Here is a 22556-nt window from a genome sequence, read left to right on the forward strand (position 1 = left end):
CCAGATTTCCATCGAGCCTTCCAGGCGAAAACGGCTAAAACACACGTGAACTGACTTAATATGTAGCGGAAAAACACCCAATCTGGCTGTTGTGTATAAAAAGGACGCTGGACGAGAGGTTTGTGCAACTCGCTTTACTTTCGATCAAAACGAAACTGAACTATTTCAGACAGAAACAGCTGCATACCAAACATGCAGCGAGGCATTACCAAACGAACACAACACACAGATCCTGAACGGACAGAACACTGGCAACACCAGCCACCACAGAGTCGCACCATCAATGTGCTGAGCATGGAGACAAAAACAAATGAAGGCTTCACATCTGTTTTTTTATTGTGATATATCTAAAACGTTTTGGAGTGATGTTGAATCTCATTTTTTTATGCTGCTAACTCTGTCCATTCTCTTACCTTTAAACATGTTATTTGCTATGTTAACCCAGAAGATAATGCTCTTGAACACATGATGAACTTTGTTATTCTATGCAAAATGTTTTATTCACAAACAAACATTTTTAAAATCACTACCTGAATTTGCTCCTTTTCTGCTGGAACTGAGCTCTTTGCTTAAATCTCTGATTTTCTTAAATAACAAAAAAAGTAATACCTTACTGAGTCATTATGAAAAGTTTTTCCCTGAAGCCACTGAACTATCTATTTATTTATTATTTTATTTTTCCCTTTCTTCTCCTTTTTTAAAAATTATTTATTTACTTATTTATGTATTGTGTATTAATTTATTTTAAATTTTAAATTTGTACTCTATCCTGTACCACAAACCTGAAACGGCACATTGAACTAAAGCAACCAGCGAGCCTTTCAAGGTCTGTGTAAGTGAATAAAAAATCAAAAGACACGGCAACGGCGAGCCAAAACAGATCCTCTACCACCCAAATCATATAAAAACCCGGCGTACAGTAGCGGCTCCGCTGTCTTCATCTCCCAGCCGCAGCTGGACAACCTGGTTTTGCAGAATATTGTGGGAGAGCTGCAGCTTCAGTGTTAAAACTGATAGAATAATAGCTGTCTGTGGTTCTTTATGGGCTATGGCAATAATTTTGAAAAAGAATAGCTTGCATCAACATATTGACAAAAAAAATAAATAACTATGAACTAGTTCATTTTCGGAACAGTGAACTGAGTTCAAAATTTTGAATTATGAACTGTAAACTGAACTAGTTCATTTTAAAGTTTGTGAACTGAACTTTGAACTAGTTCATGTAGAAATTGAACTTTCCCAATACTGCTTAAAGCCTTCAGTGCATTGTATCAAAATAGATCTTGTACCAAAAGTATGTCAGTAATCAAGTCAAACCTGAATGGTAACAAAACCTCACCTGCAGAGTAGAAAGAGGCGGAGCGTCAGCTTTAAAACCACAATATTTAAATGAAATTAAACATTTATCAGAGCAACAGCTGTCGAGACTGTCTCTCTGTTTCTCTGAAAGGGAAAGTTAAGTTGACTCAGTCAGGTGTTTCTCAGCAACACAGCAGAATCTCTGACACAATCTGGTGAGTACAGCAGATAATATTTACTGTATTTCAACAACTATTAACACAAAACTTTAACTCTGCTCCAACAGGAGGTTCTGTTGTTTTTATTATCTGGCTTCAAATGAAACTTCTGCTTCACTACAAAATGACTAAATAATTCAAAGTTTCATTATCTAGCTTTATGTTTTTATGACTAAACAACACATCACTTTCACTTTTCATCCTCAGCGTGTAGTCATGTCTGCTGCCAGCTGTCTGCTGACTGAAGATCAGTTTCTGTGCTCCATCTGTCTGGATGTGTTCACTGATCCAGTCACCATACCATGTGGACACAACTTCTGTAAAACCTGCATCACTCAACACTGGGATATTAACGTCCCGTGTCAGTGTCCCAACTGTAAAAAGGTTTTCTTCACAAGACCTGAGTTGCAGGTCAACACGTTCATCTCTGAGATGGCTGCTCAGTTCAGACAGTCAGCTCAACAGAAAGCCAGCAGCAGCAGCTCAGAGCAACAAGTTTCCAAACCAGGAGAAGTTCCCTGTGACGACTGCACTGGAACCAAACTGAAGGCCCTGAAGTCCTGCCTGGTGTGTCTGGTCTCCTACTGTGAGACTCACCTGGAGCCTCATCTGACAAAGTCAGGCCTGAAAAGACATCAGCTGATCGACCCTGTGGAGAACCTGGAAGACAGGATGTGTACGAAGCACGATAAACTGCTGGAGCTGTTCTGTAAGACCGACCAGATGTTTGTCTGCATGCTCTGCAGTATCTCAGACCACAAGACACATGATGTTGTTTCTCTGAAAGACGGATATGAAGGAAGGAAGGCCGAGCTGGGGCAGCGAGACGCTGAAATTCAGCAGATGATCCAGAAGAGACGACTGAAGATTGAGGAGATGAAGCGCTCAGTGGAGCTCAGTAAGAAAGATGCAGACAGAGAGATAGCAGCTGGTGTTCAGGTCTTCAGCGCTCTGAAGGAGTCTGTTGAGAGAAGCCAGGCCGAGCTCATCGACACCATCAAAGAGAAGCAGAGAGAGACAGAGAAACAGGCTGAAGGCTTCATCAAAGAGCTGGAACAGGAAATCTCTGAGCTGGAGAAGAGAAGCTCTGAGGTGGAGCAGCTCTCACAGTCTGAAGACCACCTCCACCTCCTCCAAAGCTTCCCATCACTGAACGCTGCTCCACCCACCAAGGACTGGACAGGAGTCAGCGTCCCTCCACCTTCATATGAGGAGACTGTGGTGAGAGCTGTGAATCAGCTGGAGGAGACGCTCAGTAAACAGATGAAGAAGCTGCTTGAGCTGAAGAGGGTCCAGCAGTATGCAGTGGATGTGACACTCGATCCTGATACAGCACATGCCAGCCTCATCCTGTCTGATGATGGAAAACAAGTTAAACATGGTGATGTAAGGAAGAAACTCCCAGGCAACCCACTGAGGTTTAATAGTTGTGTTTATGTCTTAGCAAATCAGAGTTTCTCTTCAGGAAGATTTTATTATGAGGTTCAAGTTAAAGAGAAGACTGAGTGGGATTTAGGAGTGGCCAGAGAGTCGATCAACAGGAAGGGACAGATCACACTGTCTCCTCAGAATGGTCACTGGATGATAGGTTTGTGGAATAACAATGAGTACTATGGTCTTGCTGACCCTCCAGTCCGTTTCTCTCTGAAGCATCAGCCTGAGAAGGTGGGGGTGTTTGTGGATTATGAGGAGGGTCTGGTCTCCTTTTATGACGTTGATGCTGCAGCTCTTATCTACTCCTTTACTGGCTGCTGCTTCACTCAGAAACTCTACCCATTCTTCTGTCCTGGTGTTAATGATGGTGGTGAAAACTCTGCTCCTCTGATCATCTCTGCTGTCAATCACACTGAGTAGAACAAACATTTGAAATTCCAGAGAAATGTTCACATCTTTGATTGTAATAAACGTACAGTTACTGGTGTTTAGATAGACTCAGATTCTGATCAATGTGCTTTAACTTTCTACAAATGTGTTTATTTCATTTGTCACATTACTTTTTATTACAACACACCAGCTCTAACACATTGATTTATATTATTTAATGTAGTCTCATGTACTGTAATAACTGCATCATCTGTTTTCAACAATGTTGAATCATCAGAGAACAATGTTTTCAGAAATATGAAGCAGTGTTTTGTGTCTGACCGTTGTAAATATGAGAGCTGCATCCTGACAAATCTTTTGTAAATGAACAAAACGTCATTTTCTCTATGAATTAAATAGAAAAATAACAATTTATTGTGTCTGATTCATTATGTAGTTTGTTATTGATATTAACAGCTGATGTTTCTTATGACGACCAAATCATGTGATTAAAAACAGCATCAGCTGTTCTCAGACTGACTTGAGCTAACGAGCTCCAACCCTCCATCACACCTGAGACAGCTGGTGGTGTGAGATGATGTTGTGTTATGGATGATTTGTTTCGTTGGTTTGTTTGTGTGTGTGTGTGTGTGTGTGTGTGTGTGTGTGTGTGTAATGTGATGCCAGGTTATAGATGATGGTTAGTTGCATGCAGAGACCCTGAGTCTGAGTAGGAAAGCAAACTACCAATAACCTGACCTGAGATCACAGTAACAGCAAACAGTGGACAAACACATAAATTGAACACATATGCATTACTTCAGAGTTTAAAGTCCTGTGCACAGTCATGCTATGCTATGCTATCTACAGTAAACCCAGTTCTTTGAACAGTCTTTGAAGAAAAGGTGCCTGTGGTTGCAGGAGAAGGTTGGGATTCTAATGTTGAACAATGCTGTTCTTGCTGTGCAAGGACTGATGAAAGTCAGCAGAGGAGGAAACTGGTTGCTCCTTTCCTTTTCAAGGATAGCAGCTTGGTGTTAACTTGCTTGGTGTTCCTCAGATTGTGAAGTTAGCTGGCAAGCTTTGCATCGCAGCAACTGTTGCTTACTGATCTGAAATACTGGCAGGATCTCTAGGACTGCAGTGGGTGTCAGGGCTGGTGAGGCCGGAAAAGATTGTGGACCCAGAAGCAGACTTGGGAGCAGAATGATAGTTATTTCATAACAATTCAAAATAATAAAGGCAGTTCAGGCCAGGCACAGGCCACAGAGGAACAAATCAAACAAGACAGTCTAAAAAATCCTGGCAAACATACTGGCAGGGCTCAGGCAAAAATCCGGTGTCAAACAGACAGACAAAAGCGGTCAATGAATGGGCAGGCAGTGTTGGGCACAGCGGAGGTCCAGCCAGAGTTGAGGCAAAAATACAGGAGTCAAAAAACAGACAGAGATATGTACACGGGCAGATAGGGAGAACACAGGAAACAATACAATGGTCTTGGCTAGACTCACATGGTTGAACAGTAACAGGGTTGGCAATGGATTGGCACAGAGCAAAGGTATCCAAGATCGTCAGGCAAAAATCACAGTCAAAAGCAGGCTTAGTTCAGAAGGTAGAAAGATCCAAGAAATAGCAATGCATGCGCAAGACTTGGAAACAGGTGCGATAATCTGGTGAAGCCTGTCAGTCCTGGTGTGGCTTTAAAGCCAAGGCTGACGAGCAGAGTAGAATCAGGTGCAGAGCAGCAGGCACTGGTGATTGGATGCCTCACTTGTCAGTCAACCAGGAGGCAGGGCAGAGGAAAAACCCTGACGTGGATCACGCAGGCCAGCCAGGACACCGACTAAGGAGAGCAGGTCCTAGGCCAGAACGTGACAGTGAGGATAAGTTCTATGGGCCAATAGTAGCTCATAGCTGAATTTAACACCAAGGTGTGAAGAATGGTGAATTCTGGCACACTGAGTTCAGTTCAGAGTCCATTTTGAAATCCACAGTGAACAACTTCATCTGTGAGTCCCAACATCCCCCATTTGGTGGTAATGTATAATCCATAGTTTGAAGGAGTTCATCTGTGAGTTAATTAATATTGGTAACATCTGGGCAGTTCAGTAACAAGCAGGGTATTAACTGTCTATCTGAGCTAAACAAGAATCATGAACAGAACAGCAAGAACAGAAGTTACACAAGAGAACAGGAAAGTTAGTGATGTCAATTTGTTGGGGTGAGATGCAGAGCTTGGCACCTATAGTCATTTCTGGAGTGTGCAAGAGTGTTTGTGTTCACTCATTAGATTTCACTGCTGATTACTTGAAGTGGTAGTCAGACATATTTTGGTTAACTTACAATTTTATTTCTTCAAGCAGGTTTTTCTGCGGAAGGGTGCCACAAATGTGAAAGTCTAAATGACTGTATCATGGTTCTTGTTGACAGTGTGGTAATGTTGTAAAACAGTGCTGGATGAGGACATGTGTATGCCTCGCTCTAGGCTTAGGTTTACAACAGTTGATTCACAAAAAAATAAAAGAAATACAACAGAGGAGCTATTGGAATGAATTTATAGAGTTGGACAGTGGAGTATGTCAAATCGGAATTCAGTCTTAATAGCATAGTTTTTGGCTATTACTAAATTCTGAAAAATTTATTTTGCTAACACAAATCCAAGGTTTCCTGTTGTAACTGTAAGAGAGTTAGTTACAACAGGACTGTAACGCTCTGAGTGGCAGGATGCAGAAAAGAATTCTGAGGCGCTGTCACTGTCGAAGGAATTATGACATTCAACCGTGGTCAGAGAAGTTATGGTCATCATCTGAGTGGTATGCTGGCTGGTCATAATTCTGGGCCAAGATTTCTGCATATGGCCTTCTACAACTCCTTTTACCTGCATGCCTATCAGGGCCTATCACTGCCTATCAGCTGGCAGGGCCAGGAGTCTTACCAATGGATTTGGAATTGACAACAGTTTCCCAAATCACCTGTCATCTTCCTTATCTCAATCAGTGGGAGGTTTTCTTGACACATCCTAATTGCAATGTGAGTGCCTACACATGGGTGAAGGTTATTCACAAACAAAGACTTGAAGGTAGGGTTCTCTTCTAAGCCTGGTGCATTCTTGTCCTGAAAGTAAGCATGCCTCAAATGAAAGTGATAATCTCTGGGATGCTAACGACGGGAATGTTTAACTTGGATGGCTGCAGCCATTGCTGTGACTTTATCAGCAGTAGAAGAGAACTATTCTCTCAATGCCTGACAAAGCTCTCTGTAGTCATTTCTGACACTGGGAGGTTGTGATTATATGAACTTGCATACAGCTTTAGAGCTGGTCTTCCACACAAGTTTAACTTTCTCCCTCTGGGCTGTATGTGACAAGTCAATTATACTGTGGTCAAGTAAGGTAATCCTCAACATGGTGATCACAGTTGTCTGGCTCACGATGTTAAATGTCCCTAGCTATAAACTTAAGCTCTTCAAGGGGGGAGCACTCTAAGCTAGCATTTCTATGGATATTGACATCACATGCTGCATATCCATCTAGCTGAGAGGCAGTACAGCTGTTATCATTCTCATGAAGGTGCAGAGAGGAGGTGAAGCACTCCGGGACTGATCTGGGGGCCCTTTCAGAGGAAGGGACAATGATGAAGGTGTCATGCATCAGAGACTGGGAGCAGTGGGTAGAATAACTTCTGGGGGACAAACTACCTGTGACTGTACAAATTATGCTGAAATTAATATTGCACTTTTATGAATGAGTGCCAACAATACAGTGCCTCACACGGGGCACCATTGATGTTGGGCCCTGCAATACACAAGGCACAACAAAGTAATGTTTATGCAACATTAAAGGGAGTTTTAGTTTAAATCAATAATAATCAATGATTATGAGGGATAATTATCAATTATGATAAATAACATGATCCAATTTACATTTTTTAATTTACACTCCTCTGATCATCTGTCCTGTCAATCATACTGAGTAGAACAAACATTTGAAATTCCAGAGAAATGTTCACATCTTTGATTGTAATAAATGTACAGTTACTGGTGCTTAGATAGACTCAGATTCTGATCAATATGCTTTTAACTTGTTTTCTACAAATGTGTTTCTTTGATGCGTCACATTACGTTTCACGAGGACAATACACCAGTTTTACCACATTGGTTATTATGTAATGCAGTCTCGTGTATTCTAATCACTGCATCACCTGCCTTCAACACTGTTGAATTATCAGAAAACAATGTTCTCAGAATTATGAAGCATTTTTTGGTTCTGGTCATTGTAAATATAAGAAGAGCTGCATCCTGACTAAACTTCATCTTAAAGTAATTTGATTTTGAGAAGAAAAAGAAAAAAAACATTTTCTTGTGTCCGATCCTCCATCCGATTCAGCATCCTTCATCCTCTACACTTTTAAAATTATTCATACTTTTTTAGCTGCTTCTTCATACAGATGTCCAATTGTAATGTCAAGATTAAGGTGCAGCACTGGCATTGCCTCTCTGTTTCCAGTTGATATTTCAAAGGGAATATCAACAATGCAGTTTTGAGTCATTGTGATTCTTGTTTCAGAACCTTCTTAATGTGGCCCAGTGACAAACGTTTTCCATCTCAGTTTTTCTTTAGTATTTTTATCAAAAAAAGATGGTTACAGTTTGTAATGCGGCAGTAAAGTGAAATTACAGACTGAAGAGTGAGCTGAACGTTGGAGGGAGCATTGTAGCATGTTGATCGAACAAGACGCAGTTTGTCCTTCGATATCGATATCTTCCACTGACCTCTTTTCTTATCTAGTCTATTTGTAATTATTTGTTCAACAGGATGCTGTAACCTTCCCCCACAGAGAAGAGAAGAGCTGCTGCAAAGCTACTTTAAGTTGTTTCCGAATGAGCCAATAGATCCTCAGTGAAAGAGCTGCACTGGGAGGAGGAGCAACACCGAGAGAAGAAAAGTTTCATCATCACATTTCCTCAAATCAAAGGTTCAGTTGGTGTGAGTGACAGCAGAGCTACAGACCAGACGAGTCTATCTGTTTTCAATTGAGCTAATCCCTGCAAACACTGGTGAGTTCACTGACCTACACAGACTTTTTACATCTGTTTTACCACCTAAAATATTAAACCATAGAAATACGTCATTTTAGATTAAAACAGGTACAAACCAGGTAAAAACTGAACCACGGTTACTGATCTGGCCTATCACAGTTAGAAAGAATGCAGTCAGCTGTAGCTTAAGCTAATTCACCGCCTCTTTCTGGCCTGTTTGTTTTCTGCAATTTTAACGCTCCAACGTCTCAGTCACTGAGGTTGTTACGCCACATACATACTTAAGAAAGTAGCTAAATGCCAAAACATGTTAAAGAAAAAAGCTTCGGTAGATAAACTAGTCATAAACTAGGCGACAATTTTTATTGCCTGTAGAGGAATAAAACTGGTGTTTTACAACTGTCATAGCTGTAAATACACTTTGGTAGGTGATCTCGACCTTCGAACTCTTTCCTGTCAGACTCACTGTCTCTGTTCTTCCTGTGGGAGAAAAATAGGATTCTATCTGCTCATTCCATCCTCATACAATAGGAGGTCATGCGTATCTTGTAGAGACGTTAAAGTCTGGATAAGGATAGTGAAGATTACTCCATGAGTGTATACTCTACAACCTAGTTATTCAAAGCTACAATAGCTACATGTACGTACAACAGATGTCTGATGAACTAAGCCAAGGTTAGGCTAGCTGTCTGTTTACAGACTTAGTGTCTCTGACCTATTTTACTTCTTAGTCCTCTTGCTATAGGGAAGAGAATCTGCATCACCCCCTTACTATGTTGTTAAACAGATAACCATGTATGGAAAAACTGCCTCCTGAAGCTGTAAGATATAATTCAGGCATTTGGAAAGACTCGTTAGAATTATCATGTCAACATTTCGTGCAGACAGATGTGATATTATCTTGTTCCTCCTTGATCAACTTTGTATAAACTACCTTAATTTAAGTCATTGGTGTCTCTGAGTTGCCATCTCTCCTGAATGGTCAAGCGAGCCGAAATTGCACAACAGATTGTATCCACAAACAGGATACGTATTACCTCCTATCGTATGAGGACAGAATGACCAGTGAGAATCATATTTATCTCCCACACTACCTGCTGTCTTTGTTATTCCATGTCAGCACTGTATAATTTACAGCCATTTACTTGAAAAGGTAAACCAGCCATATGAAAGAGAAAGTTTGATGAACCAATGTTGTTATTAAACATATATAGTATAGACATAATAGTGTATAGAGTTCACAGGTGTATTGTTTTTACTTCCGCTCAGTAAAATAACACATATTTTAATACGTCTTCATAGTTACTCATAGATTTATGTTTTTTGATGACTGACCGTTGCAAATATTTGTCTTTGTGTGCCAAAGTAAATCACAGAGGGGGCTCAAAAACTCCTGAAACTTTGCAATATTTGCAATATTTTGGAGATAAATGGCAAGTTTGAGATGGGACGAAAGTTTTAAAATCATTCAGGTCTGCACCAGGTTTCCTGATAGTTGGAGAAATTGCAGCAATCTTTAGTGATGATGGAACAACACCAAAAGTCAGTGAGGAATAAATGATATCAGTTATGAGAGAGGACAAGGACAAAATAGAGTTATTTGAAGCAGTCAGTGTCTGGTGGATGTTTTCAATTTTGGCATTGAAGAAGGTCATGAAGTTATCACACTTTGCAGCTGTGAGTGGGTGTGGTGGTAGAGCATCAGGTGGTTTCAGGATATTGTTGATGGTTGAGAATAGGGCTCTAGTCTTCCCATTCGCTGTCCTGATTAAGGTTGAGTAGTATGTAGTTTTGGTGAGAAAGATAGCATCCTTGTATTGGTTTATGTGATTATGATGCATTTCTTTCTGCACTGCTAGGCTGGTTTTGACATAAAGGCGTTCCAGGCGACAGCCTTTAGTTTTGAGCTGGTGTGGCGCTGGTTTAAACCAAGGAGCAGAGTGTGCAAAGAAACAGACCTTGTTTTCAGAGGTGCTAGAGTATTTAGCAGTCGATGATGTCCGAGATTGTAGTAGGAAACTGGTTCATCTGTGGTAGATAAATTGTCTCTGCTGGGAAAATCATCAATTCCATTAGAGAGGGCTGACCAGTCAATATCTTTGACGTTTCGAAAAGAGATTGAGTGAGGCATGCTAGTCCTGGATAATCTTAGCATGACATCAAAGGATATTAGCTTGTGGTTTGAGATGGGCAAATCTGAGGCACAACAATTTAGGGGGGTTACAGAATGAGGTAAAGTCCTTTGTAAAAACATTGTTGATGCTTTCCCAGTGGATATTAAAATCACCTCGCAATTATAAGTTTGGGGACACAGAGCATAGGGTTGTTAGGAAGGCAGAGAATTCCTATGGGAAGGCATTATTCAGCTTGGGTGGTCGATAGATAGTGGCCAGAATAGTAGTTGGGCCCTTGATTTGTAGAGCAATGGACTCTAATGAGGGATAAACAGACACTGTGATGGAGGAAACTTTCCATAATTGATTGTATAGTATCGCCAGGCCACCCCCTCTACAAGAGGTATGGGCTTGTGATGAGTGGACAAATCCAGGCGGAATAGTTTGATTAAGATGTGAAAAATCATTAGGCTGCTGCCATGTCTCAGTCAGGCAAAAGAAATCAAACTTACGACCATTCAGTAGATCAAAGAGCAAAGGTCCCTTGTTGGTCAGTGAACGGATGTTAAACAACCCAAAGGTTAGATTGCTGGTGTGAGGTACATGAAGCTACAAGTTACAACACTGGGACTGAAACAGAAGGAGCCACTGCATTAAAGCTCACAGATGATAAGTCTATATTCATCTAAAAGGTGACGCATCTAAACGTTTATGCTCACAGTCAGTTGGGAGTATAACTGAGGACAGTCTGTGAGGAGGGTTTTGCTCTGACATTTTCAGTTACAAAAAGGAAAAACCTTTTAATAACAGTTACAGAGCGCAGCAACAGCTTTAACTGAACAATAAACTTCTCTGTTGTCACTTACTCCATAACTGGCCTATGCCCGGCTTATCACTAGATTCATGGAGGTTTGCATCAGGTCAATAAATCTGTTAAGATACGTGTGAGATGCAGGTCAGTCTCTGTCCTGGACTGATCAGCAGGCCAAGCTAAAACAAGACCCCTGATTCTTTAAAGATATAAGGCAGAACAAAGGAAGTGGTCTCAGTTGCCTCACAGATACATCTGGTTCTCTCTTTTTGATTGATATTCTCAGAAATATTCAACTTTCTGCAGGCAGCCAAATTCAATATTTGTGAAGAGCCATCATGTTTTCATTTAGTTTCTGACCTACATAGGAATACCTAAATCTGAACTGCATATCTGAGCTCTACTTCCCTTGCAGCATAGTTCAGGAACGGACTGTGTCATCTGCCATCTTAGTTAATCAGATACTGAATACATGAAGAGTCTGAACGCGTACGAGAGTTGCACTATTTTCTTTGTAATCTGGCCTCAGTGAGGAGCAATATATGAATATAATTAGTTGGTTGAATCTCCTTATTGCACAAACCATAGTTACATCTTTTTTAAACAAACAATTAATTGAAATGTAATTCGGCTTTGTTTCTTCTCACTTGTTGTCCCCAGCGTGTAGTCATGTCTGCTGCCAGCTGTCTGCTGACTGAAGATCAGTTTCTGTGCTCCATCTGTCTGGATGTGTTCACTGATCCAGTCAGCACACCATGTGGACACAACTTCTGTAAAACCTGCATCACTAAACACTGGAAAATTAACACACCGTACAAGTGTCCCAACTGTAAAAAGGTTTTCTTCACAAGACCTGAGCTGCAGGTCAACACGTTCATCTCTGAGATGGCTGCTCAGTTCAGACAGTCAGCTCAACAGAAAGCCAGCAGCAGCAGCTCAGAGCAACAAGTTTCCAAACCAGGAGAAGTTCCCTGTGACGACTGCACTGGAACCAAACTGAAGGCCCTGAAGTCCTGCCTGGTGTGTCTGGCCTCCTACTGTGAGACTCACCTGGAGCCTCATCTGACAAAGTCAGGCCTAAAAAGACATCAGCTGATCGACCCTGTGGAGAACCTGGAAGGCAGGATGTGTACGAAGCACGATAAACTGCTGGAGCTGTTCTGTAAGACCGACCAGATGTATGTCTGCATGCTCTGCACTGTTTTAGAACACCAGGGACATTCTGTTGTTCCTCTGAAAGAAGGATATGAAGGAAGGAAGGCCGAGCTGGGGAAGAGAGACGCTGAAATTCAGCAGATGATCCAGAAGAGACGACTGAAGATTGAGGAGATGAAGCGCTCAGTGGAGCTCAGTAAGAAAGATGCAGACAGACAGATAGCAGCTGGTGTTCAGGTCTTCAGCGCTCTGAAGGAGTCTGTTGAGAGAAGCCAGGCTGAGCTCATCGACACCATCAAAGAGAAGCAGAGAGAGACAGAGAAACAGGCTGAAGGCTTCATCAAAGAGCTGGAACAGGAAATCTCTGAGCTGGAGAAGAGAAGCTCTGAGGTGGAGCAGCTCTCACAGTCTGAAGACCACCTCCACCTCCTCCAAAGCTTCCCATCACTGAACGCTGCTCCACCCACCAAGGACTGGACAGGAGTCAGCGTCCGTCCACCTTCATATGAGGGGACTGTGGTGAGAGCTGTGAATCAGCTGGAGGAGACGCTCAGTAAACAGATGAAGAAGCTGTTTGAGGCCGAGCTGAAGAGGGTTCAGCAGTATGCAGTGGATGTGACACTCGATCCTGATACAGCACAGCCCAAACTCATCCTGTCTGATGATGGAAAACAAGTTAAACATGGTGATGTAAGGAAGAAACTTGCAGACAACCCAGAGAGGTTTGATCCCTGTCCCTGTGTCTTAGCAAAGCAGAGTTTCTCCTCAGGAAGATTTTATTATGAGGTTCAGGTTAAAGAGAAGACTAAGTGGGATTTAGGAGTGGCCAGAGAGTCGATCAACAGGAAGGGAGACATCACACTGTCTCCTCAGAATGGTTACTGGACGATATGTTTGAGGAATAAAAATGAGTACAAAGCTCCTGCTGGCCCTGCAGTCAGTCTCTCTCTGAAGTGTCGGCCTGAGAAGGTGGGGGTGTTTGTGGATTATGAGGAGGGTCTGGTCTCCTTTTATGACGTTGATGCTGCAGCTCTTATCTACTCCTTTACTGGCTGCTGCTTCACTCAGAAACTCTACCCATACTTTAGTCCATGTGTTAATGATGATGTTAAAGACTCTGCTCCTCTGATCATCTCTCCTGTCAATCACACTGAGTAGAACAAACATTTGTATTGTCTACAGAAAGATTCACATCATTTAATGTAATAAATGTATATTTACTGATTATATTTAGATTGTACATTGTTGTAATTTCAGATTCTGATGAAGCATTTCTATCGCTCTGACTGATAAGATTTACTTTATTTTTCTATAAACTGTAAAATCATCAGAAACAAAGTATTAAAAAACAATCAGCATTTTCTGTTCCTTAAATAGTTATGGTCTGATCATTCTTTATATAAGAAGTGTTGCATACTGGCACAAATTGCTGAATAACCTTCAATGGACAAAACAAACATAATATTTTCTCTCACTTTGTTTTTAAAATGATGAAAAGTAAAATCAATATTTTTTCTGCCCTGATCAGAAATGTGTTTTTCATTGTTTTATGCAGCGGATGTTTCTAACAGCGACCAAATCATGTGATTAAAAACAGCTGTTCTCAGATCAGATCACATGTGAGAGAGGTTGTAGTGTGAGATGATGTCCTGTTAGGTTTGAGCAGCTGATATGAACTAAACCTGTCCACCTGGTTTGTAGAGAATAAGTAGGAATTGAGGACGCCATCTAGTGGAGCTCATAACAAACTGCAGCCTGCGTCCACATGAGGACCTGCTCTTGCACCACTGCCACCGTGGTACGCAGAAAATTTGCCCTCTTCCTGATGTAGCCCTCTCACTTAAATCTGTTGTATGATTTTCATGAATTTTACTTTTATGTATCTGACTGCATGGGAGCGAACTGGTGAGAGCTGCTAAAATTCATGATTTGGGACAGGGTTTCTGTTAGTTTGAACAAGTCCAATTTATGACGTAAAGTAAGTAAGGAAAAATGCAGTCCCAGATTTACTTTAAATAATAACCACATTTACTGCCATTAAGAGAGCAACTGAACCTCACATACCTCCCCTGAGATCAAACTGGAGGAGAGGGGGTAAAACTTTTTACATCAAAATCTGATGGTAACATCAACAGAGAAAGACATCCTAGAAATGCCTAACATCACAATTCGGGGGCCAATCGCACAAGCTTAAATCACAGTAATCATCTGCTCATCCTGGTTGTTTACTGTAACTTCTAACAATCTCGCAATGAGGACAAACATTCACTAGTAGGACCATCATGCCTGTAGCATAACAACATAACAGCTTCGTCTTTCGTCAATCTGAGGGTTCCCAACACATCACACCCACGGACCACAGAGTGACTCCCACACTACTGGACCAACCTGCAGCGTTTTGCCGCAGCACCAGGTTTTTTGGAAATGAAATGCAGCTTAAGTGTGTGTGTGCATGTGCACAAATCTAAAAGTGTCTCAGCTCTTCTCCCTCGGCAGCAATAATCTCCTCCTCTAACATTTTGAATTCTGTTTGTCCTTGCAAGCCCTCCTCAGAGCATTAGACTTGGAAATCAGCTGGGCCATCTGACTGCCAGCCTTGCCCTCAACTTCCTTTACCAACTTGTCTACATCTCCAGTAAGTAAGACATGCAGAGACCTCTTGGACAGTGTTCCTTTTTTTCTTACGTTCTGCCTAGTAATGGTACGCGCGCTTTCTCTGCACACAGAACAGGTGCAGGACCATTAGAAGAGGGAATGCCAAAAGCAAGATATCAGGCTCAAAAATATCCTGACTAGAAAAATAGAAAAGGGATACAAATGGTGGAGTGAAAGTTTACAGCACTACACTTAACAGCTCTAATAAATATTCAGAATATATTCAAGAGTGGCATTGTAACTTTTGTTCAAAGCTATTTCTACCAGCAGAAACACCTCCTGCCAACTGTGTATCCTGCAAAAATGTCTGAACAAGACCCTTCATCTGCTTCTTGCACCTGTCTCGTGTCCAACAGAAGGATATTTCAGGGGGGCTCTTCTACTGCACCTTTTTCACAATGTTTGAGATTCCCTGTATGCAGTCCCTTCCAAATTCAAGGACCCTGAGCTCTGAACTTTTGCTATTCTGCACAGATGGATATACAATAAAATGAGATGTTAGCATGCACAACAAATCAATATCCGCTGCTTGCATCCTGACCCCAGTCTCTGAAATTATCTTTGAAAATTACCACAGTACCTTGAGGGCTGCATCTGCACCCAAGCCGATGTCAATCTGCTGTAGTGGGAGCAAGTTCTGCGTGTTACTTAGGTCCAGCTTGGTGAGCTGGTGAGTGCTGGTGAGTGCTGATTCCTTGCGGGACCTCTTTCTTAATGAAGCGTCTCAGTAGACTCTGTCAGAAGACAATTGCAAAAGTATATGTAAGTGCCTTGTATCCACATTTTTCATGCAGTGATATCAATATTCATAAACAAAAGCTGAGGGATTTCATTAATAACGGCAAAAATCCAATACTGTGCACCCCTAACCTATAGTGAGTTTCTGCTGACATTATGTAGTGTGCTACCCATATCAATCATTACCTTGATCAGTTCAGCCAAGTCTTTGCCAAGGTAAGGCATCACTGGCTCATCTGTCTGGTACTTCTTCAAAAAGGGAGTGAAGGTCCTGGCAACAGTCATGAAAAGCTGCAGCTTGGCTAAAATGAGCGGATCCTTCAGGGCTGCTTCGATTGTATCAAAAGATGCTGTTCTAGGATTTGGCAGCTCCTTTCTTTTAAAAGCATCCATGTACAGCAGAAGTGATGGCCAGACCACCAGAGCCCTCTCTGCGACGGGCAGGTTCTCCAGCCACCAATGGCCACAGAATGACAGAGGGAACACTGTGGATTTTGTGACAGTAATGTAATCTTCCCTCCTCACTGGAACATTCAGGAAGAGTTTGTGCATTGCTTTTAACAGCTTGTCCACCTGCCACATGGAGAAGCTGGTCTTGAAGGCATTATGTAATGTATCACAAGCTGAGCACCCCCACAGTGTTCAGCATGATCCAGCTGAAGAGGTTCTAATAACTTTTGATTCAAATTTGGTCAATCAATGGAGATGGACAAGAGCTTGTTGATGTAAAGTTTGTCTCCTTGGGGACAAAAAAATAATGAATTAATGAATAAATAGACCCAAACAAACATTTGCATTTTACTGAGTCAAGTTAAAGTATCTGAGTCATGATTGAGTACAAGTGCAGTTGATAAGTAATTAGATAAGTAATTCAAACAATAATAATAAAGTATTTTCTCAAAACAGTACAGCTAGACTGGTGCTGAGTAGACATTCGGGCAGTATGCATCATCATGCTTGCTAAGTGATTTATTTGCGTTCACTTGTTGCAGTAAATCCTGTGCTGTGGCATGCTCCATGAACTGGGATCCCAGATACCGGGAGTGTACCTGCTCCCCATCCCAGAAGCGAAAGTGCAGATCCAAATGCTTTCTTGTATTTGTTTTGTTCAGGCTTTTGTCAAACATGAGCATGAATGGCCCAGTTACTTTGGAGAGGTTCTCTCACTTGATGAACGCGGCAAGACCAACTCGTGTGATGTAGGCAGTCTTGTCTTCTCCACAGCTGATTGTTTTGCGTATGTTTGAGTCCGTGAACATAACTTGGAAAGGTTCGCTAATGTCGTCGTTGCTTTGGTAGGATTGATGTTTAGCAATGGTGTTTAAAATCCAAAGCACCTCCGCTTTCAATGTTGGAGTAGAGCCAAAGATAGTTTGGATGTCGCCTGACTCTGAGGCGGCAGAGGCAGCACAGAGTTTGGGTCGAGCAGAACCAGATGAACTCAGGCCAGGAACTGCTGACAAAGGCGAACAAAAGTAAGAGATCGCGTGACCTTGCTGAAAACTTTAAGATGTTAATTTGTGCTTTTTCTGATTTTGAGTGTGACTCCAGCGCTTTCACACCAAGTGTGCCCAATCTGAGGTTTCTCTTACAGAGTGTACACTGTGCTTCAAATTCATTATCAGGTGGGGAGTCGAAGTCTTTCTGGAACTGGTGGAGTGTGAAGAGATAATTTCCAACTGGGCTATTGGCAAAATGCCACTTACCTTCCTTGATACTTCAGAAAGAAGTACAACACAGAACTAACTGTGAATCCCGAAGAAAAAAAAGGTGAAGATGGAAGCAGTAAATCAACGTACTTATTTAAATGTAATTTAAGACTTTTTAAGGCCTAAAATTGAGACTTTCAAATTTTAGACTTTTTAAGACCCAGCGGAAACCCTGTGGGATGTATTGAAAGTGACTAAATTGCAGAGAAGTCCCGTTCATTTATTAACAGCAACTATAGTGTCATTGAGCATTCATTTTCCCGTGCAGTTTACTTGAACTGAACTATAACTCGTATTCAGTATAAACACCATCAGCACGAGAAACACCTTCCAACAAGGATTTAGCAAAAATAAACAGTTATAATGCATAAAACTTGTGGCTCATATCATTTTACTGTTTTGAATCACCTCATAACCAAGAAATACAGACATTAGAAACCTTTAAAATATTATTACCCCAGGTTGTTGTGGTGTTTCAGTTGATGCCAGGTTATAGATGATGGTTAGTTGCATGCAGAGACCCTGAGTCTGTGTGAAGTATCATTCGACTAACATCGAGTAGGAAAGCAAACTACCAATAACCTGACCTGAGATCACAGTAACAGCAAACATTTGACAAACACATAAATTGAACACATATGCATCACTTCAGAGTTTAAAGTCCTGTGCACAGTCATGCTATGCTATCTACAGTAAACCCAGTTCTTTGAACAGTCTTTGAAGAAAAGGTGCCTGTGGTTGCAGGAGAAGGTTGGGATTCTAATGTTGAACAATGCTGTTCTTGCTGTGCAAGGACTGATGAAAGTCAGCAGAGGAGGAAACTGGTTGCTCCTTTCCTTTTCAAGGATAGCAGCTTGGTGTTAACTTGCTTGGTGTTCCTCAGATTGTGAAGTTAGCTGGCAAGCTTTTCATCGCAGCTACTGTTGCTAATTGATCTGAAATACTGGCAGAATCTCTAGCGCTGCAGTGGGTGTCAGGGCTGGTGAGGCTGGAAAAGATTGTGGACCCAGAAGCAGACTTGGGAGCAGAATGATAGTTAGGATATTTTATAACAATTCAAAATAATAAAGGCAGTTCAGGCCAGGCACAGGCCACAGAGGAACAAATCAAACAAGACAGTCTAAAAAATCCTTGCAAACGTACTGGCAGGGCTCAGGCAAAAATCCGGTGTCAAACAGACAGACAAAAGTGGTCAATGAATGGGCAGGCAGTGTTGGGCACAGCGGAGGTCCAGCCAGAGTTGAGGCAAAAATACAGGAGTCAAAAAACAGACGGAGATCGGTACACGGGCAGATAGGGAGAACACAGGAAACAATGGTCTTGGCTAGACTCACATGGTTGAACAGAAACAGGGTTGGCAACGGATTGGCAAAAAGCAAAGGTATCCAAGATCGTCAGGCAAAAATCACAGTCAAAAGCAGGCTTAGTTCAGAAGGTAGAAAGATCCAAGAAATAGCAATACATGCGCAAGACTTTTGGAAACAGGTGCGATAATCTGGTGAAGCCTGTCAGTCCTGGTGTGGCTTTAAAGCCAAGGCTGACGAGCAGAGTAGAATCAGGTGCAGAGCAGCAGGCACTGGTGATTGGATGCCTCACTTGTCAGTCAACCAGGAGGCAGGGCAGAGGAAAAACCCTGACGTGGATCACGCAGGCCAGCCAGGACACCGACTAAGGAGGGCAGGTCCTAGGCCAGAACGTGACAGTGAGGATAAGTTCTATGGGCCAATAGTAGCTCATAGCTGAATTTAACACCAATGTGTGAAGAATAGTGAATTCTGGCACACTGAGTTCAGTTCAGAGTCCATTTTGAAAATCCACAGTGAACAACTTCATCTGTGAGTCCCAACATCCCCCGTTTGGAGGTAATGTATAATCCATAGTTTGAAGGAGTTCACCTGTGAGTTAATTAATATTGGTAACATCTGGGCAGTTCAGTAACAAGCAGGGTATTAACTGTCTTTCTGAGCTAAACAAGAATCATGAACAGAACAGCAAGAACAGAAGTTACACAAGAGAACAGGAAAGTTAGTGATGTCAATTTGTTGGGGTGAGATGCAGAGCTTGGCACCTATAGTCATTTCTGGAGTGTGCAAGAGTGTTTGTGTTCACTCATTAGATTTCAATGCTGATTACTTAAAGTGGTAGACAGACATATTTTGGTTAACTTACAATTTGGTTTTTCAAGCAGGTTTTTCTGCGGAAGGGTGCCACAAATGTGAAAGTCCAAATGACTGTATCATGGTTCTTATTGACAGTGTGGTAATGTTGTAATGTTGTGTATGCCTCGTTCTTACCCCTAATTTCTACTGGATACGTCTCCGCTGTGTTGTGTCTCCGCCACGTCAGCGGAGCAGATACGTTTCACTTTAGTCTATGTGTCAAAACCGGATCGAGCCGCAACGCAGCGGACACGTATCCAGTGGAAATTGGGGGTTACCAATGGATATGGAAGTGACAACAGTTTCCCAAATCGCCTGTGTCATCTTCCCAATCTCAATCAGTGGGAGGTTTTCTTGACTCATTCTAATTGCAATGTGAGTGCCTACACATGGGTGAAGGTTATTCACAAACAAAGACTTGAAGGTAGGGTTCTCTTCTAAGCCTGGTGCATTCTTGACCTGAAAGTAAGCATGCCTCAAACGCAAATAATAATCTCTGGGATGCTTACGACGGGAATGTTTAACTTGGATTGCTGCAACCAATGCTGTGACTTCATCAGCAGTAGGAGATAATTATTCTCTCAATGCCTGACAAAGCTCTCTGTAGTCATTTCGGACACTGGGAGGTTGTGATTATATGAACTTGCATACAGCTTTAGAGCTGGTCTTCCACACAAGTTTAACTTTCTCCCTCTGGGTTGCATGGGACAAGTCAATTAGACTGTGGTCAAGTAAACTAAGGTAATCCTCAAATGGTGATCACAGTTGTCTGGCTCAAAATGTTCAATGTCCCTAGCTATAAACTTAAGCTCTTCAAGGCGGGGGCACTCTAAGCTAGCATTTCTATGGACATTGACATCACATGCTGCATATCCATCTAGCTGAGAGGCAGTACAGCTGTTACCACTCTCATCAATGTGCAGAGACGAGGTGGAGCACCCCTCCCTTACACAGGGAGGGGCACTGATGAAGATGTCATGCATCAGAGACTGTGAGCCCTGGGTAGAATAACTTCTGGGAGATAAACTACCTGTGACTGATTCCACTTTAATGAATGAGTGCCAACAGTACAGTGCCTCACACGGGGCACCATTGACGCTGGGCTGCGCATTACACAAGGCACAACTAAGTAATGTTTATGCAACATTAAAGGGAGTTTTAGTTTAAATCAATAATAATGAATGATTATCATGGATAATTATCAATTATGATAAATAGCATGATCCAATCTAAAATTGATCACCAAATTTACCATGACAGCCAGTAATGATTGAAGGACTTTGGAGTTCTTGAAAGTGTAGAGGTTGGCAACAGTCATTCTTGTGCAATGTTAAATAGACAGGAAGAAGGTTCAAAAGTCTTTTATTCAACACAAAGATGAAAACACACAATCTAACTAACATGTACTATGTAAAAGTGTGTGTGTGTGTGTATGTATCAAAGAGAAGCAGAGAGAGACAGAAACAGGCTGAAGGCTTCATCAAAGAACTGGAAGAGAAAATCTCTGAGCTGAAGAAGAGAAGCTCTGAGGTGGAGCAGCTCTCACAGTCTGAGGAGATTGTGGTGAGAGCTGTGAATCAGCTGATGGAGAAGCTCAGTAAACAGATGAAGAAGCAACTTGAGGCTGAGCTGAAGAGGGTCCAGCAGTATGCAGTGGATGTGACACTCGATCCTGGAACAGCACATCCCAAACTCATCCTGCCTGATGATGGAAAACAAGTTAAACATGGTGATGTAAAGAAGAATCTCCCAGACAACCCAGAGATTTTTGATACTTGTGTTTGTGTCTTATCAAAGCAGATGATTTTATTATGAGGGTCAAGTTAAACAGAAGACTGACTGGGATTTAGGAGTGGCCAGAGAATCGATCAACAGGAAGGGACAGATCACACCGACTCCTCAGAATGGTTACTGGAAGATAGGTTTATGGAATAACAATAAGTACTATGCTCTTGCTGACCTTTCAGTCCGTCTCTCTCTGAAGTGTCGGCCTGAGAAGGTGGGGGTGTTGGTGGATTATGAGGAAGGTCTGCTCTCCTTTTGTGACGTTGATGCTGCAGCTCTTATCTACTCCTTTACTGACTGCTGCTTCACTCAGAAACTCTCCCCATTCTTCAGTCCATGTGTTAATGATGGTGGTGAAAACTCTGATCCTCTGATCATCTCTCCTGTCAATCACACTGAGTAGAACAAACATTTGAAATTCCAGAGAAATGTTCACATCTTTGATTGTAATAAATGTACAGTTACTGGTGTAACAATTCTGACCAATGTGCTTTTTCCTTTTTTTCTGCAAATGTGTTTCTTTGATGTGTCACATTACATTTTACTAGAACAATACACCAGTTTTACCACATTGGTTATTATATAATGTAGTCTCATGTATTCTAATCAATGCATCACCTGCCTTCAACACTGTTGAATTATCAGAAAACAATGTTCTCGGAAATATGAAGCATGTTTTGGTTCTGATCATTGTAAATATAAGAAGAGCTGCATCCTGACTAAACTTCATCTTAAAGTCATTTGATTTTGAATTTCTCTATGGATAAAATAGAAAAAGAACATTTTCTTGTGTCCGATCCTCCATCTGATTTAGCATCCTTCATCCTCTTACACTTTTAAAACTATTCACTCTTTTTTAGCTGCTTCCTCATACAGATGTCCAATTTGTAATGTCCAGATTAATGTGCAGCACTGGCATTGCCTCTCTGTTTCCAGTTGATATTTCAAAGGGAATATCAACAATGTAGTTTTGAGTCATTGTGATTCTTTTTTCAGAACCTTCTTAATGTGGCCCAGTGACAAACGTTTTCCATCTCAGTTTCTCTTTAGTATTTTTATCAAGAAAAGATGGT

The 22556-nt window shown here is 41.7% G+C and overlaps 2 protein-coding genes across 2 annotated transcripts; both read left to right on the top strand.

Annotated features, from left to right (window-relative positions):
* Positions 1-1733: 1733 nt before the first annotated feature.
* LOC115586622 (E3 ubiquitin-protein ligase TRIM39-like) lies at positions 1734-3709 on the top strand. Its single transcript, XM_030425780.1, has one exon. It carries the CDS (start codon positions 1734-1736, stop codon positions 3369-3371), a length of 1638 nt encoding a protein of 545 aa, XP_030281640.1. The 3' UTR covers positions 3372-3709.
* An 8242-nt stretch (positions 3710-11951) lies between these two features.
* Positions 11952-13811, top strand: LOC115586621 (zinc finger protein RFP-like). The gene has a single exon (XM_030425779.1). The coding sequence runs from the start codon at positions 11952-11954 to the stop codon at positions 13593-13595; it is 1644 nt and encodes a 547-aa protein (XP_030281639.1). The 3' UTR covers positions 13596-13811.
* Positions 13812-22556: the final 8745 nt, after the last annotated feature.

This window comes from Sparus aurata, chromosome 8 (assembly GCF_900880675.1).
Source record: "Sparus aurata chromosome 8, fSpaAur1.1, whole genome shotgun sequence".
NCBI lineage: Eukaryota > Metazoa > Chordata > Actinopteri > Spariformes > Sparidae > Sparus > Sparus aurata.

Bases quoted from the DNA above. Each gene is read 5' to 3' on its own strand.
- LOC115586622 (XM_030425780.1), top strand. From the start codon at position 1,734: ATGTCTGCTGCCAGCTGTCTGCTGACTGAAGATCAGTTTCTGTGCTCC.
- LOC115586621 (XM_030425779.1), top strand. From the start codon at position 11,952: ATGTCTGCTGCCAGCTGTCTGCTGACTGAAGATCAGTTTCTGTGCTCC.